Raw genomic sequence first — 19,163 nt, 5'->3', positions numbered from 1 at the left:
GATTTTTTTGGAGTAACTCAGAATTGAAGGCAAATTCCGGGTCTGTAATTTTTGGTTGTGTGACTTTGGTCAGGTTATTTAATTTCTCCGAGGCTCAGTTTGCTCATCTGTCAAATGGGGATACTAATGACTCCCTCAGAGTGTCGATATGATGGAGACTATCTGTGGAAAGCACCTCATGCATAAGCACACTCACTGTAGGCAAGTTTTATCAGGTGCTCCCTAAAGGAACTATTCTTATTATGCTTTGCATTACAAGCTGTATCTCCCCACACAGTATAACACAATACAGAAATTTTCTAGGATTCTTACCACCAAGAATATTACTATCTAATTCTGCTTAAGGGAAAACATGTCTAGAGGCCAGGAGAGACCTGGCTCATAAGACCCGGCTGCCAATTAAATATTTTTCTCTATTCTTCAATTTCTGCTCCTAAGAAACATAAACATGTATGCATTCGTTTTAAAGAAAGAAACTTTGTTGGCACCAGGATATTATAGAAAAAGAAAAGTATCATCCTGAACCTCTTTCCAGAAAACTCCACCGACTTCCCGTGTGATGGCAGTCAAATCACCCTTACTGGTAAATACTGTTTCCCTAACAGACTTCAATTCAAGCTTCCCTTTTGTGCTTAAAGCCTGTTTCTTCTCATTTGCCACATTAGGCAATTAATTGGGTATTTATAGGCAGCTATCGTATACCCCACTGTCAGCTACTCACTCATACATCTTCAGTTCTCCACATCTTGCCACTTCAGTTCTACCCCTTAATCACCTCATCATCTTTGTCACATTTAAAAATTTTCCTTCCACTTAATCAACTCCATTTTCCAAGCTAGCGTACGAACAATTGTGCAGAATTCTCCTAATGCAGCTTTACCGAGGAGCAGTGAAGAGAAAGTGTTTCTCCTTAAGTGATTTCTTTCGATCCCAGGATAGTTTCTGCTCCTAGTGCAAGAGCATCACCGTGTGAGCTCTTCCTGATCTGCACTTCAGCTTTGCCCTCTATCCATGCCCAGTGCCTTTCATTGCCGAATGTGGCTCTCGCTGGTGGGGGCTGAGCCAGCTTGGAGGGAAGGTGCTCCACCCCCCCCACACACACACACTACAGCCTCCTGGCCACCCTCACACCCCCATGGCTCTGCTCCTGGCTGACCCTCTCCTGCCCAGTGTTTCTGGATGTTCAACCCTCACAAAAGGAAGAAAAAAAAAAACCTTCTAATATTCCTCAGGACCCTTGGTCCCTTGAGCTAAGAAATAAGAGAATATTCTAGCCCTCTGAGGATGGTCAGTTTTCTTATCTGGCTTCCCCTCCTTTTGTTAGTGTAAACTAGCCAATTTCTCCAGTAAAGGACCATTACAACCTGTCCCATGCGGCTCCAAGGGACACATGTTTCTAGTGGGGTGACCCACAGAATGCTTTTCCATGGGATCTCAGTAGGAGCTTTGGGGAAAAAAAAAGGGTTCCCCTGTCCAATAGCGTAAGGAAACATGGCATTCAGTATCTCCCTCTTAGAGATTCCAAACATATCTTAGAATGTTAACAGCTCTGAGAAACGTCAAGGTAAAGGACATTCACTGGCCTTTGCTTAACATAGGTTTTCCAAAGTTGTTTGACAAGAGCCGTTTCTCGGTGGGACGATTATTAGGACTTCAAGAAACCGTGGGTCCGCAGAGTCTATTTTGGAAATGCTGCATGGCGTCTCTAATTTCCCCTCAGCACACTGTTACTTTCTCATCTGTGACCCCTGAATTATTATTTTCACCTGCATGTTCTGTCAGGGAACAATGCTGTTTGGGGAGGATGCTTTCACGATGCATGGTCTCCACTGACTCTATGCACAACATGCTTATCCGAGAGCTCCTAGCTAGAAGACGAATAAAGAGGCTGTTTTTGGCTTAACGCACACATCTGGCAGCGACAGACCCAGGTCTCCCTGTCCCCACTGCGTGTCATTTGACTGGTCACTGTCAAATGCCCCCTTAGACTGAGTTCCTTGTCAGCCTGCACTTGGCCCAGAGTAGACACTAGATAAACGTTCGTTAAGCAGAAGAATGATTTGTGTTACTGTATATCCTGGAGAAATAGCCATGATTGTTTCCATCATTAATGTTTGACAGATAATAATGTGGCTAGTTTGAGGTCCCCCCCAGAGTCACTTCTACTGCAGATACTGCTCAGAGTTTATTAATGATCTACAATGTGCTTCCACTCACGCCTGTGTGCTGAGCCTTGGCCCATGTCAATATTTAATGATTGTGAGTTGCAGGGTTTGAGTTTTATATTACAGATAAGACAGTTCAGTGAGACAGATGAGGAAGACTGTCTGTTATCTCCAGCTGTGACCTGCAGAGCCAGGTTTTGAACTCAGGTCTCACTGGCTGAACCTACGTGCACTCCACTCTCCACGTCCTGTACGCACCCACACTGCACAGATACACCACATGGACACAGGAAAACAGCTCAGAAGTTAGCTACTTTGTTTTAGTAATCACATTTTTGTCGTGACAAAGTATTGGTAACATAAATGTTACTGACCAGTTCTGTGGCATTAAGGATGTTGACACTGTGGTCCAGCCATTACCACCATCTATCTCCAGAACTTTTCATCATCTGCAACGGAGACCTTGAACCGATTAAACACGAACTCCCCAACCCTCCATCCCCTGGTTCCTGGCAACCACCCTTCCACTTTCTGTCTCTACGAACTTAACTACTCTAGGTACTTCATGTCAGAGGTATCTGACAGCATCTGTCAATAGTTAATGTTTAAATTCTTGCTCTGGATATAGTATCAACCACTCACTGGAACAACAACAACAAAAAATCATCCTAACTTTCTCATACCAACACCACATTGTTTGCAGTTTAATTAGTGTTACTCAAAGGGAATCGGGCTCTAACTTTAAAACAAAATCGGTCCCCCATGAGCAAGAGGAAATTTGCCCACACAGGGCTATGGTCAGATCCCGGGAAAGATGGCAAATCTGGGTAAGTCTGGGTGGCAGCTTAACATCTTGGGTCTTTTGATGATTGAAATCTGCATTTACATCCCAAACATTTCTCTTTTTTCCCCTTTCAAACTGCTTTTCTGTTAATGTGTGAAAACAGTACAACTTGAGGGAAATGTAATCCACATGTTTTAGTGCATTTACACTCACATGCTCTTGAGAATATCAAAATGGCCTAACAATATATTTTCCAATGGCTTTTTAGTCTTTCATAGAAACATAATTATATACTGGGTAAAAAAAACAAAAAACAAAAAAAATCCCCAAACTTAATCCCCAAAGGAAAGAGACTCAATCAAAGTTCAAATTCTTGAAGTTTAAGCATTTTTTAAATAAATTGCTGAGCTGCTCTTTAAATGAAACATTAAAGATGCATTAAGTGGCCTTCAGATTGGGGACTAAAGTTCTAAGGCAAAAAACTCCATGGTTGGCTCAACTCGAGGAGACGGTAGTAACCAGGGAAAAGAGGACAGAGTTCAGGGATACCCAGACGTGGGTTCCCATTGGCCCCTGACACTCAGCGAGTGTCAATTTTCCCATCTGTAAAAATGGACATAATAAAGAATGGCTTACTGAATGGTCTTGAGATTAAACAAACTGTCTACAAAGTGCTCATATACCCACCATATAGACAGAAGGACTCGACAGACATTCACTTGTACTCTCTCATTTCAAATTTGAATGTTCCACAGCAAGGAGGCCATTAAAATCTATTCACAACATATATTTGCATGTAGTACGGTGAACTGCATTTTTCCTTTAAATCGAAAGGATGCAAAGATCAATCCCATTGGGACAGAAGACAAGGCACTAAAAGGCGAAGTGCGTTACTCGAGGTCACATGCAGACTTGAAGGGCCAGCCACAAAGAGTAGGTAGGTTGGGTCTTTGAGGAGTTTATGGGGGCTTCTGAGGACATTCTTTAAATCTATATGCCATAGTGCTTCCCTGGTTTGTCAGTACTTTACCATACATGCTCCCCAAATCCTTAAAATATCTTAACTTTTCATTGCATTTTTAAGTTAATTAAAATTCGGCTTTTGCTTCATTGTTTGAAAGCACGTGGCTTCTTGTAATAAATTGGAGAACAGGGTTCACAGGAACACTTTGCACAGACACAGGGTTCTGAGTGGGTTAGACAAATGGGCCAGCCACTCCAACAGTCACGTGGCCGTGGTGCCTCACCTGATGTTCTGATGGAGGACAAGCTGGGGAAGCATTCCAAGGTCCCTCATTCCTTCCCCCTCGACGCAGGGTCCTCATCTTACTCAGAGGATGAACCAGAGACACACTGACTGCTAATGCCATGGCAGACAGAGATACGACCACAGGGAAATACGGTTCCATAGAAACTGACACATACTGACACACACGAGACAGCATTTGCGCTTGCCGAGAAAGAGATAAGCAATGAACCCACAGACCCAGCTCAAAGCCAAATAAATCCTTACAGCTTGGAGGTAATGGGATAAATGGGATATTGCAACATGACCTATCAGTTGCGTCAAGATAGCTGGTGGTTCTTATTTAGCCCTTTACTACCACTTCTTCACCTCCAACACTTCCCATTAATATCAACACAGCACTGTGCGCCTGGTCAAAATTAAACTATAATCCTTTTAACAAAAACATGGCTTACTCCACTGATATTTTCTCTGGCTAAGTCTTTTTTTTATTTAAGAGTAAAAAAAAATTATTTATTTATTTGTCAGAGAGAGAGAGAGAGAGCACAAGCATGGGGAGCGGCAGGCAGAGGGAGAAGCAGGCTCCCTGCTGAGCAAGGAGCCCAATGCAGGACTTGATCCCAGGACCCTGGGATCATGACCTGAGCCGAAGGCAGACACAACCAACTGAGCCACCCAGGTGTCCCTCTGGCTAACTCTTCTTAGAAGGAATATATCTTGACATCTTAAGGAAGTTTGTTTATTTATTTATTTATTTATTTATTTATTTGAGAGAGTCCGGGGGGGGGGGAGGAGGGAAAGAGAGAGAATCTTAAGCAGGCTTCATGCCCAGTGTGGAGCCCCATGCAGGGCTCAGTCTCCCGACCCTGAGGCCCTGAGATCATGACCTGAGCCGAAAGCAAGAGTCAGACACTTAACCAACTAAACCACCCAGGCACTCTGAGGAAGCATATTTAAAGAAAACAATTTCCTGTGGGATCCAGCCCACCTGCCATCTCTTCATGGACCAAAGAGTTTCTACCTGCTAATGTTAGAGGACAGCAAAGCCATTCCTCTTCCAGAGAAGACTAGCTCTCCAACCATGAATAAACCCAGAAATGAGGGCAAGCAACTCACTCTTGGCTGAAGCCCACTTGGAGGCAAAATAATGTCACCTCTTGATTATCCAAGGTAACTCAATATCATGGAAGTCCAAACCAAAAGATCATTTTAACCCTTTTGTGCTTAGCTATTAAGGTGACATCTGATTTTACTTCTCCAGCCAGTGTGCATGCCTAATTACATTTAATTTATTCTCTAAAGACCTATCATAAAGTCAGTATTTAAATTTGACCCAGAAAAAGACTTTTGTGGGTGCCCTGTGAAAGTTGGCTGCAGCTGAGACAGCAAGGACTCAAACACTGATCCCAGAAAGTGTCTTATCCACCTTTTAGGATAAAATAAGAAAAAATGCTTTACCATCAGTGAGACTTCCACTCTTCCTGTGGCTTTTCGTTTTGGTTTTTATTTTGTTTGTTCTGATTTCTAGATTTGGTTCAACATTCAGTGGTCTTCTCAGATGATTTCAAACACCTCTCACCTCAAGGATCATTCCGCACAGTGATATATCAGAGCAAGCACCTCAAGCAACGTGTAAATCCGATGAGATATTCACCCAGAAAAATTCTTCGGCCACATCTCACTTTCTAATAGTGAAAACAATGCCACATCCCAGGACTTTATTGATAACTTAGGACTGCCTTGCAACAAGAGTTTCTCGTCCATTAGACAGCTTCACTTATCTTAGTGTCGAGACTGATGAGGACACGCTGAGGAGGAGCAAGTGAGATCTTGGCCACTTTCCCAGGCCCAACTAACAGGAACATGAATTCCCTGAGCATGAAAGCCCAGCTCTCACGAAATATTTCTTCCTCATGGCACAGATAAGCATAGTTGATGGAGATCCCTAAGTCATATCAGCGACAGTAACTTGGCTCTCAGGGCTTCTCCAGTTCCTGATGGAAAGACATTCCTGGAGATGCGATTCACTCCTCCCCTGCTTCCTCCCTGCTCTCCTAGGAAGGGAAGTCACTGTGCTATTCATTTCTCACTAAAGGATAACAATGTCTACGATCCTGCCTCATTGTAACGGGACTGCCAGAGAAGGCTGCAGGCACTCAATGTCAAATCATCTGGGAATAAACTGATTTATTTAACTCTCAGTACATTGCTATGGGTTCAGGGTTTAATAAAGTTAAACATAATGGAGAACTTTGGGAAGTACCATGGCTAGTCTATTTGAAAATTCATTTCCCTGCCAGCTTTCTCTCATTCTGTTGACAGACTGTAGAACCTTGCTTTCATCTCTTTCCTCTCTTTACAGCTTAACCTGGTCCCTGAAGGAGTATGCTCTTTCTAGAAGATAGATTGAGTACTACGCACAATGTGAAAACTTTACACACTCTTCCTGTTGTCATCTGAAAGATTTTTCTACCTGGAAGGAACAACTTATCTCACCTTTCACTCTCAGATTGGCTTTACATAGAATTCCTTAGGAGGACCAACATTTTTAAACTTTATCGAGGGATATAAGCTGAAACTTTGGTTCCTCTTAATTTTTCTTTCTCCCTGGTGAGATCTGTGACAGCTTTCCCCATTGCTGTTTATGGTTATAGAAATTTAACTACACTTTGAGGATATGTGATTTCAGAGACACTAGTTTCTATCTGAAGGAGAAAAGAGCTCAAAGCATCAGGGCAGCAAGAAGGCTTAGCAGAGGGAGACTGGGAACCACACGAGAGGCTAGGAGGTCACTCCACGTAATGTATGTACTTCAAACTGCAAACAAACTGAAGAAGTAAAATAAATCTCTTTCAGATAACTTCCACAGGTAACCGGTCTGTTCGTAAAAAATGCATGCTGCTTAAAATGGTCACAAATCATGTTTTTAATTCTTTTTCCTCTAACAGTTTTTTATTCTAATCATCATCCAGAAAATGTCAATGAAGTACTTAGCTGGGTGCTGGTTTGACCTAAAGGGATAGTATCTTTGTCTTCCAGAAGCTTACGAAAGAAAGATGTTCATCATTTATAAAAAGTCTTGCAAAACATTCAGAAATAAAAAAAAAATATTTCCAGGTAATCCAATAAAGAAGTACATTCAAGTTTTGAAAACTTCACCATCAAATCCAGACCTCCACCATCCAGTAAGCTGGTTTATGCTACATTACGCACGGCAGCGACTCCTCCCAGCACCCAACACCGACTAGCTAAACATGGTGTGCAGATTCCAAATACGAATGTTAAAATATTATGGGGAAAAGACTGAACGAAAATTTTATTGGAAAAAACTTAGAGCTGCTTGCTGAAAAACACAGATCAGGGTCCCAGCAGGCAAGGGTTACTCCATTTCAACTCACTTCACATGCACAGAGGACGGCTTCCCTTTCACAGCCCTGACACACTCACCGCGAAAATACTTCCCAGGAGTGCTGCCGGAATGGGCAACAGCCATGCACATTCACAGGGAAGTCGCTGGAAAAAGGTTATGGTGAGAAACTTAAGAGTTACACATCAAACTCTATTTCAGTGACATCCTTTGAAGTCTGGAACTCAAAACCAAGGCGGTTTGGCACCTACAGGGTACATGGAAGGACAGAGTGTTCCTCTCTGGCTAATAGGCCAATGGGCAGCAGAATTAAAAGAAGAAGATGCGAATGGCGAATGGCTCAGTGGAAACTGGCAGTCCTTTGCAATATAATAACTAATGGAAGATCTTTCCACTAAAATCACAAATAAGGCGATGTTTCTATAGTGGCCAATCTCTGGTTGACGAAAGGTTGTGGTAGGAACGGTAATGTACCTTTTAACTTAGTAACGAATGAACACAAATTGCTGTCACTTTCACAGTTTAGACATCAGGACACTAGGAGCTTTACACAGAATCTTAGAAATTACACCTAAAAGCCATCCGTGAGAACATCTGCCAAACCAGGTCGAGGCTCCTACCCGAGCTCCTCTTCCAAGCACCTTCTGCTCTAGGGAGTAGGGACCTCAGAGAGCTCAGCATACACCCCCTTTACATGTTGATTTGGTTTCGGCTTGGTCATTAGCTCCGTGTTAGGTCTTATTCTTCTGGCCTCCACCTGCCTCTCCAGGGTGACTGACGGTAAGCCTGGCCCTCGCGCTTTCTCCCTGTGAGCCCTTCCTCAGCTCCTCCGGCGTGCCAACACAGCCTCCTCGCTGCCCCCGCAGCTCACACCACATTGGCCCAACTGACAGCTGGCCGTTGCTGGAGTGTCTGTTTACACGACACTTCTCAGGGAAGCCTTTCCTGAGGCCACACCTTGGGTGAGGCCTCCCTGGTCTGTGTTCTCCCAGCACCCTGCTGTAGCCTCTGGTTCTCCATGGAAACGCTCATACCCTTTCCCATATTTACAGTTCACCCTGCCCTCCCTGGTGAAGAGTAGCCCCGTGAGCGACTGGGCCCGAGTGGGCACAGCTCCATCGCCAGAGCTCCATCTAGCATAGGGAAGACAGCAGCTGAGGCTATGTGCTTGAGGTCTTACGACTCAACTCCGTACTTCAAGTTACATTAGTTAATTATGAGCAAATTAGTACATTGTGCCCACTGTGCTGATACTTCTGTCACTAAATTCATGGTGGCCTGCTGCCCTCCTGGGGACTGTTTGGAACACCAGAATATTTAAGCCTGGCAAAAAGAGATATGATACGTTTTCTCATTTACACCCCCACTACTCATAACTACTTTTTCTTAGTCTCTTTCCACCTTTAACTGTCAAATAGGCTTTAAGGTTGAAATGAGAGACTAGTTTAATGAACAATGTATGAAATAAAGAACAATAGTATTACCCTAACAACAACTCATAGAAAGAATTCATGAGCATTAACTAGTTTGCATGCTTTATCAAGGACGTGCATAAACACAAATGAAATTTCTTCCTTAATTACTTCCTATAGATGGGAGGTGGTTGGAAATAATAGGAAAAGGGAGGGTGTTATAATAGATATAAATTAATAAAGCAAACAGTTTAGGTCATACTACTCACTTTAATATCAGTAATGATCATAAATATTGGAACAATATATTAAGTACTTATAATAATTATTTAAGTGGCCAAAAGGAATTTTGAAGAGGTTAATAATTTCCCATCCCTGTTCAATGTATATTAAACATTGATTGACCAGTAGTTTTAAGGTATGAATCAATTAGCAGTCTCCTATGTGGGAGCTCTAAACTGAGAATCTGAGGGAATGGTGTGGATTTTACACATCTCTGAAAACAGTGCAATAAATATTGTATAAGAATTATTGCTGTTCTTCAAGAGACAAGCTTCTAGAAATGACTAAGATAGAAAAGGCTTCAGGGAAATCAGTGCAATGTATGGAAAAGTCAGTAAAGGTCACAAGAAGTTCATTAATAATGAAGGAAATATAAATAAGTAGTTTTAAGCAACATTAACAAGGATTTTTACTGTAAATGTAAAGATGTAGATATATATATGTGTGTGTGTGTGTATATACACATATATATAGAACTGCATTTAATGAATTCAAAAATATGTCTCCACTAGCTAACTGGAACACAATGTAGCAAAGTATCACTTTTAACTCCACTCTGGGTTTCCCGTTTTAGCAGATTCACCTCATTGAGGCATTGTGGGAGAATCAGTCATTTCTACAACATTCATAAGGTCTCCAATGGGGACATCCCTTACAAAGAAAGGCAGAACCATCATAGGTAAATACAATCAGTGAGAGGGGAAATCCATAGGAAAAAAATTAATTATTTACTGATAAATCCCCTCGGCATTTAATATGTGAGTGACCTCTCAACAGGACACAGGGAACTAGGAGACACAATAGCAATTTATTGATGTCCATAAGCAGAATTCTCTCTCCCCTTTCCTGGAGAGCCCACTGTGCCAGCAGCTCTCGAGAGACACTCAGATGCTAAATCCAAAAATAACCTAAACATATCCATGTCACCTGAAATCTGAGACTTCCTTTATTGACAATTCTATAAAAGGAATATAAGGTAAGTCAATAAAGTAGATACACCAAAAGCCTAAGCTCAATAGAAATTAAATAAACAAAAACAGAATTTCCCAAAGGGAAATAAAGACAAAAATAACAGATAACAAAGAGACAGCTGTAGATCTGAGAATTTTACTGTGGTAAACTGAATTTATGACTGTGGGTATTTGACCCTCCTGTGTCCACGCTTTCACCATATAGTTTTGCTATTTCTTTTAAAAAGAGAGAAAGATTTCTCCACTCCTTGGGACACAGCCTAAAACTTGCTTTGGCCAGTGGAATGTGGACAGAAGGGTCTGTTAGTTATGCGTGGTGGTTTCTGTTTGCCTTCTTGCTCTTTTGCCATTGCCACAAGAAGAATGTGAGCGACACATGGGGCAGAGCTGGGTCCATCTCACAGGCCCGGCCAGACCTGCACCTCGAAGCAAAGCCATCCAGGCAAGCCCGGCCTTGGTTGACTATTGTCTACCTGCTGTACATGCATGGAATGAATAAACGCCTCTGTTTGAATGGCACTGAGATTCTGCGGTTGTTACACGGCATTATTCTGACAATAGCTAAGTGATCGCTTATACATTAAAATGAGAAAAAGAGTCTGCTTTTCCCTTAGGAATCTGAAAAAATGTTTCTCTCTTCCTGAGACTGATTGTTCACTCATTTACCAGGAAAGTCGGCAAATTCACGTCAGATTGATCTAGAGAGTGTTACATCCAATGAGTTCCTTCTAGGTTGGCCGCTGACTCACTTTTCTCCTTACTATACCAACAATTGTATTAAGTTCCAAATGTTTACCCTTTCCTCTCATGTGTGGGGAATATTAATGACTGTGACCTCATCTGTAAACTTGTAGACTTAAATCACACCAGTGGTTCTTGAATGTTCTTTGGGTCCCATGGTTCCAAGCAGGTGTTTGGAGGAGACAGCAGGACAGAAGCAGAGGTGGAACTCTGAACAGCTGGAGTGCTAACCTGTCCACCAGCAAAACTCTGCTTTAATCTGTCTTAGGTATTGAGAATATTGAGATTTCACTTGGAAAGTCAGTTCCCCTGCTTAAAAAGCAAAATTAAAAACCACTAGATAAAATGTTTTTTAATACCTCCTCACACTGAAAACACTGTGTGCTTAAATGTTTTGTTTTGGCCACTACCATCCCTTCATCACTATTGCCATGAACCCTAACTTAAGATATAATCACCTCAACTCCCGTTACAACTTCCTTATGTGAATCCCTGCGTTAAGTTATAAATTATGCCATTTCACTCCCCTGCATCAAATTCGAGTAAAACCACATCTGGTGGGGTCTCCAGGCCCTGCCTCTCTGCAGTCTGATCTCCTGCCCTTTACCTTACCTGCCATATTGGCTTAAAACACACCCAGCTCTTCTCTGCCTCAGAGTCTTCTCACATGCTGGTCCCTCTGCTTGGAACACTCTTCCCCTCCTCTTCACATGTCAACTTCTTATTATCCTCCAGTTTTCCATTGATAAGTCACCAGGCTTTCTCTGATCACTCAAACTAATATAGGTCCCATCTGCCTCCATTATTCTCCGTGACAACACATCAGTTGTGTCTTCTTTGCACTCACCATGACTTACATTTATAGGGGTATTCGCTAGCTACTTTCATTATTTGACTTTTCATTGAGTATGAGCTCCATCATTTTTGCATTCCCAGGACCCAAAGCATTGCACATAGTATATCCTCAATCATATGAATGAATAAGTGACTTTCTTAGCTTTTATCAATAGGCCTTTTTTTCACTACCACTTGCCTATGCTGTACAACATTTCCCTGTTAATACATGGTCCCAGTCTCTGACATGCTCACACCTCCTCTCTCTCTTAGTTACCCTCCTTAATTCATAGTACGGTGTTCCTTGTACCCCTACACTTCAGAATTTTCTCTTTCAACTTGCTTTATTCATCATACTTCCCTCTTCTTATTCTTTTCGCAGCAAGGGCCACGATCTGATCTGTTCTGGGACATTGCTATGAAGCTGATCCTGAATCTTAAAATTAGATTATACCTAGAATGAACTTAACAATAGCAATTACTCAATTAATGTGATCCAGTACCTAGAGAAGTAAATGCTCTATGCTGTTTGTCTGAGGTGAGTGAGGGCTTTTGGGAATGCCCAAATTTCAAGCATGGTAACCAGCATATAGTTTCAAGTAAACAATGACCAAAATCCTAAGTAATTTCATCACCCTTTGTCAGAAGAAGAGACAGAGATAAGTGTCTGGTTTGTGTATAATCTAGGAAATAGGGACCCGATGAGCAAGAATGTGGCGTGTTTTCCCAGTAGTGCCCCGGGGAAAGAGACAACAGATCTGAGGAAAGGTAACATTATGATCACTAGAGAAATGAAGTCTGTGGGGGGTGGTAGGTTGGTCATGAGCTCTCACGACACTTTGGATGCTGTCAGAGTAGGCACGAGGCTTCTGGCTTCCGGAAAGAGAACTCTCCCAGAAGTGAAAGTTGGCATTTTGGCTTAGACCAAAATGTCTTAGTGAGTTTGTTTGGTATGAGTCAAGTTAGAAAAATTCAATGTATTCTGAGTGAAGTGAAAACATTTAGTTTCCTTGTCTACAAAGCTGAGACCCGGGCTGTCAACCGTAGTATAAAAGGAAAATGTCCCGGCCTGAGTAGTCAGTAGCGGTCCACAGACACCACCGCCATGGTGCCTGGCTTCTGTTCTCATTCGTGTATGGGTTGCGTATCATTTCATAACAGATGCCATATCTACGGTTATCTCTCTTTGGCAATTATGTATGTCTGCGAGCACATGATTACGTGGGTCACCAAGGCAATCGGACGTTCGTTCAAGCCAAAATACAATTCTACATGTAGCCTCAGCATATGTGCTCGTGGGTGTGATCCTAGGGTTTCTCTTTCATCCAAATGAAGAAGTAGGATAACGTCTCTACAAACTGTTTGGGGGACTCACCGACTACCTGCAGTGATCTGCACAGGGAACAACTCATGAAGGAAGGGAGTAAGGAAAATGACAAAAATTTCAAACCTGGCACTGATATCTTCCCCACAGTCGGATGCTTCATCTCCATAATGAGGCCATTGTGTAACACCTTTAAATGTAAAACCAGACAGGAAAATAAGTTACAAAATAGAACTATTTAATCTCAAGGAGTTCAAAAAGCCACCTATTCAACCACTGAGAAAAAGATACTGCAAAACACAGAGATGTTTGGAATTTTAATTTGGAAGTAAATATTTTAAAGAAAAATATTTCCATCTTCTATTAAACCAAGTGAAGCCAAAAAGAATTAGAAGGTTCCAGGAATAGCAAACTACATTTTTTTATAAAGTCTTCCCACTCTTAAAAATGTTATTTGCTCTTAAATATAAGGTACGACTTCCCCCCTTTCATCTATGTTTGATCCTCTAAATTCTAAAGCTTGGCCTCTTCCTGCATTACCTCATTGCAGGACATGGCCAAAGTCAACTGCAGAAGGACAGAATGGGAGAAGAACCAGGATCTGGAACACAGCAGCCCACGGGTACATGTGTTCCCGGCAATTTATTCAGTGGAAGGTGTGGGGAGTCAGTCCAGTTTGAAAGGTGAATCAGAGTAACTAGAAGGCCCGGGGACTGCTGGAAGTGGACAGATTCAGGGCTGCTGTGACCAGCAATAAGCAGAGCCTGGAGCCCAGAGTGGACTCAGGTCAGAGGCTTGAGCAGGAAATTGAAACCAGACATGTTTTCTGTGGTAACAAGACCATAATTATCAGACTAGATCTCAGAATGAGGAGTCGGTGGGGAGCTGGCAAGGAGAAAACTGAAGAAAGAAACAACAACAACAGAGACCCCATCCGAGAGGGCTGCTTAGGTTCCCATGCACTGGGACCAAGGTATTTGGTGTCCCATCAAGAGCACAAAGTAGACTTGACCTCAGGGTTGACTGAAGACCAGTTACTAGGACAAGGACATTCTATCAGGACCTGAGTAACAGAAATGTGACTTGATGTTGAATTGTTTCACTACTGGAACAGAGATACCTAAATCCGTTCATTTTTCATTTTTCCCATGGGGTTGGTAGGAACACACAATCTGCCAAGGATTAAGAGTCCTCCAACTATAGGCAGAGGATGAGACGAGGGCATGGAACTAGATTCTAGAACCTAAAATTTGAATTATGGAAGGCAAAACATTTGGTCAAAGACAAATGAAAATGCTACAAAGTTGTTTTCCTTTGTTTTTTAACAACTGGAGGCTACCTGGGTATACTGCCTCAAAGAAGTCAAAATTCAATTTACTATTACTATTATTAAATGTTCAGTGAGACATATATGGGCAACATATATATGACTTTACTTCACCTGTACTGCCTACCAAATGGAGAGCTTCCCTCTTCCTGTTCTGCACAGGGACCCAGAGGGCAGAAGTGTTTCAGTGGCACACTAAACTTATGGACCAGGATTCCATGCTGATGTCCCAAAGAGCAGCAGCTGTAATGATTCTACAGCATTTTGAGCTTCGGGTAAAAACCAGATTTGCATATCCATACCCTTACCCTAGTCTTTTCACACAGAGTTAAAAGAGCATGGAATATATAAACTAATAAAAATATATTCTCACTTGGAAAACCCAGGGAAAGAGGTCAAATTTCTTGGGCTCTATCCATTTCCAGTGAGCTTTCTGGTCACGTTATGGAATAAGCCAATAAGACCACCTCCCAGGTGACATTTTAAGGTTAGAAATATAACCCTGCTTCGTCTCAATATTCCGGGGCACCACTGTTTTCTTTGGGAACGGTCACCACCTTTGGGGTGACGCTCTTTAAACAACCATGTCAACCCCCCTCAGCGAGGGTGATGCCACACCATATGGAGATCCTTTCTAGGGATGCCTTGCCTCTCTTTTGGAATCACCAGCTTTGCACCCAAGAGCTGGCCAGAGAAAATTCTTGCCAGTGTTAGAACTGAGCTATAATTTAACTCTGGTGTGGCTCGTTCTCAGCACCCGCCCAGCACAGCCTCCTCCTATGTGGGGGTGGGGGCTAAATGCCAAGGCGAGGTGCTAAATCTCAGTTCTACTGAGGACAGGAACAAAAATACCAAGCTAAATTTCACTCGAAACAATTATCTGCACACTGAATCATTCTTCTCTTCTCGTATCTGTTGCCCTCCTGACTACCTCTTTGTAATAACACTGCAGTGCTACTCACAAAAGACAAAAGTGAGTGTTCTTAGCTAAATATAACTTAACTGATACTGTTGAAATTAATTAACGCTGAATTTTAATCGTGGAGGAAACGTTAAGTGTCAAACGTGAAAGGGTAGTTGGTAAAGGTCAAGGGACATATGTCAAAGTTTTGTGAAGCAAAAGCTCGCAGCTGATTGAAGTTTTTCAGGGAAGCAGCTTACAGAACGTACTTCCTTCGGCCCTACCCTCATTACTGTCTGTATATGATCTTCCCAATATGAAACTTTTTAATCTAGCCTCCCCACTTCCCTTGCATCGAAAATCATTCAGTTTCAAGCAGAAATATAAATTGTTCTCATGCTTGGCACAGGAAGTTCACTGCAGTTTTTCATTTGCTATAGCATTTGTACAATCACGAAATAAATGGGCTGGCCTGCGCCCCCATCTTCAGAAAGCCCGGACTTATTCCCCTGTTTGGTCACCACCCACCTTTTTACGTAAAATCTGAAGTCAATACAATTCCATAGGCTTTCTTCGTGAATCAGGTCAGATTATCTTGGGGAACAATTGCAGCCGTAGCTCTGCTGTCCCTGGAAACCCTGCCTAATGACTCGGAATCTTGGAAAACTCTCCAGCCTTGTTTGTGGGCCGAGTCCTGCTCTGCTTAGTAACATATTCGAGAATCTCAGAACCCAGGCAGTCTGTCTGAATTTTAGCATAAATCTCTCCTGCTGCACTTCAAGCGTATTGTCTCACCCGAACTTCATTGGAAACGGAGGACCTGGCGCTCACCAACATTTGTATAGCATTTCCTGGGGAATAGTTACTAAATGTTCCCCGTTCCTTTTCTCACCCGGGCTCAACACCCCAAGCTCTGTTACCTTAACCTAGAAATTCAGATTGAAAGTGTTTCACTCTCTGACCCCTAACAATGGAACGGGGCCCTCAGCTCTAGGGACCTCCCATACCATTTTCTCTTAAGGCAATGTCATGCCTGGAACCCCTCAGTCTGGCCGTTCGAGGCGTTTGGGGTACACATTTAGTTATTTTTAAATGAGGCAAGGAACCTTCCCTAGAACTTTGTAGTGGATTTTGTCCTTCTTTTCCTCATCTTATTCTCCTTAGATCTCTTATGCTGGGGTAGCTCTTCTAAATTTCATTTCTTCTCCTTATAATTTCAAAAGCCTATTCCTGACAAGAATAGAACTGTAGAGAGTGCACCAACCTCTTTAGCAAGTATCAGGCCGATTTAAAATAAGGTCTTTCTTTCTTCTTCAAGAGTTTCACAGATTGACAGCCTAATGACAGAGTCAAATGGTAATGTATTAATGATGGGGGGGGGGTGGGGAGAAGAGAAAAATGTATACCTTAAAGTGATGTGGGAAATAAAAGTTTAAGTGAAAGTAGGAAAGTCTTTTGATAAAGTCCTATGGCAGGAATGGCAGACCAAGTGTGTAATACAGCACTAACAAGAAAAGAAAGGTAAAAAATAAAAAATCGATACCCACTCTATAGGTGGTACAAATCTCTAAGGAAAGCAAGAGCTCTGGATCAAGAGTAGAAGTAGCAAAGCATATACAAAGGAAAAGAGACAGGCTGCCAGCATTAAGTGACATAAACAAATGGTATGTGTACAGTCCGTATTAAAAATCAATATAATACCACCAATGACATTAACCATGTTGCACAACAGAGAACTGACCTATCCATCACTATGAATAGAGACACGACCTATTTATTCCATAGTCAGACATCATAGAGCACCTATATACTAGACGATAGGAAGGGGCTGGCAGTAAAAAGATGAATGAACTTGCATTCAAAGTGCCTGTAATTAGAAGGGAGGGTTGGGAATAAGAGACCTGAGCCAATTTTTACAGCAGTTTAAGCTCCACATGAAGGAGCAAAATCCAGTAAGTAACAAGTAAGGAACTTTGTCAACCTTGTAGGTCAAGGAGTTCAGTAAAAGGCATAGCACAAAGATAGTATCGAAATAAAACATTAGGTTAGCAATTGCAAGGACAAATATAATACCAGCAGTTATTGCCCAACAAAACTCCTTAAGGGTTAGGCATTGTGTTAGAAGGGAAAGAGTTGTCTCCATCCAGTCCTCTCATTAACTACATAGGAATTACCGCATCTGCATTTCTACTGATAAGGTGATGGAAGCCTAAAGAGGTTGAGAACTTGCCCAAGGTTCACAGTTAATAAATGGTTGACTTCAGATTATAATTAAGGTGTGTCTGACCCTAACCTCTTAGCCAGTTGGGGACTCAGTAAAAGAAAAAAAAAAAGTCAAGCATAATTTGATTTACCATTAAAATAACTAGCTGATGTGGTCAATTCTGTAAAACAAATTAGTCAATTCACTGGGGAAAGAAAATCAGCCAAACGGATTGCTTGGCATCATGTAGCCCAATTAGTTAATAAACTGAACTGCTCCCTTGTAGGGAGCCAAGGCTACCACAGATACAAAGGCTGTGAAAAGAGGAGGGATTTTGGCCCTAGCCTAGCTCAGAGTTTGAAGGGGACAGACCCAGCAGGTGACCTTGGGCAAGGCACTTAAGTACTCTGAGGCTCAGAACCCTCCTCAGTAAAAAGTAGCAATAATACCTCTTTCTAAGGAGTTTGTAAGGATTAAGTATATAAAACAGTGAGCACAGTGCCTTGGACAGAGTAAACTCAAAATTAATGGCAACTAATTATCATTATCAGTAGACTGGGTTCACATTCTGGCTCCACCAAGGGTAAGCTGTAGGGCTTTAGGGTACATTCATTCTTGTGACAAACATATATTAAACATATGAACAATAATGATTAACAATCAATAATAAGCATTAAATGCATATATGTGCCAGGCATTATTAAGTGCTAGGGCAAAACTAGGTCACAGAACAAGCAAGGTCCTTGACATTGACCTTGAAGTTTACAGTCCTATAAGGGAGAGTTTTGAATTAAATGGGATCCACTGGACTTAAAAATATCTGTTTAGTTCTCTGCTCTATCCCCAGGGCCTTGAATATTATCTGGCACTACCCGATAGATGCTAAATAATATTTCATTGGGTTTATTTAACTGCATTTATTTATTCATTTATTTAATTATTTAATTAAATTGAATTAACTACATAGCAAGTGGTTCCTTTTGGTTTCATTACTTAATGGGGGGGAGGCAGGATTGGAGGGTGTTGTCTCTTTTAAGCTTTTAATAAATCCCTAGATTTCTCTAGACACAAAAATGTTTTACTGGCTTCCCAAAATATATTCGTTTGTAGGAACTTAGTTATCAAGTTCCAGTGTTGACTTGCTGCAAGTCCCTCAGTTTCCTAAAGCTTTCCAAGTATCTGGAATCTGCCCTAGATAAAGTGCACACATCTGAAAACATTGCAGAGGCCAAGCTGAGAAGCTCCGTGAGGACCATGGTCATTAAGAGCAAAGAAAAGCCAGAAAGGGGGACTCAGGAATTCAGAGGAAACAATGGGCACGTGCACTATACGTGTGAAGTGCATCTACCACACTTGAAGAAAATAATCATAGCATTCATCCTCACTGGGAAAACTCAGAAAACCATTTCCAAAACATGCAATAATATCTTAGAAAGCAACAAAGCATTCCAGTGATCTCATTTATTGCATTGTCCTTTATCACTCAGTCATTCTTGTAGCTTGATAGGAGAACAGCTGTGGACTCATATTGGAACACTTACATAACGGAAAGCCTAACATACAACTAATATGATAAAAGTCAATTCAACTCTCCCAAAAACAAAAG

At 41.8% G+C, this 19,163-nt stretch overlaps 1 protein-coding gene across 5 annotated transcripts in view; it reads right to left on the bottom strand.

Moving 5' to 3' along the window:
* SUGCT (succinyl-CoA:glutarate-CoA transferase) overlaps positions 1-19,163 on the bottom strand; it is a 696,086-nt gene that overhangs the window by 93,373 nt on the left and 583,550 nt on the right. For 4 of the 5 annotated variants that reach the window (XR_015724068.1, XR_006778824.2, XM_045793504.2 and 1 more), the window contains one exon: positions 13,253-13,316. The exons of the other annotated variant lie outside the window; for it this stretch is intronic. Coding sequence is in view for 2 of the 4 variants with exons in the window: in XM_045793504.2 (XP_045649460.2) it covers positions 13,253-13,316 (64 nt within the window). In the remaining 2 variants the exon portion in view is untranslated. The remainder of the gene's footprint in view (positions 1-13,252; positions 13,317-19,163) is intronic. 5 annotated transcript variants of the gene reach the window in all.

The sequence above is a fragment of the Ursus americanus genome, chromosome 3 (assembly GCF_024610735.1).
Source record: "Ursus americanus isolate L20-20 chromosome 3, mUrsAme1.1.p, whole genome shotgun sequence".
In the NCBI taxonomy this organism is placed as follows: Eukaryota; Metazoa; Chordata; class Mammalia; order Carnivora; family Ursidae; genus Ursus; species Ursus americanus.
This window is presented reverse-complemented; position numbering and strand designations above follow the sequence as displayed.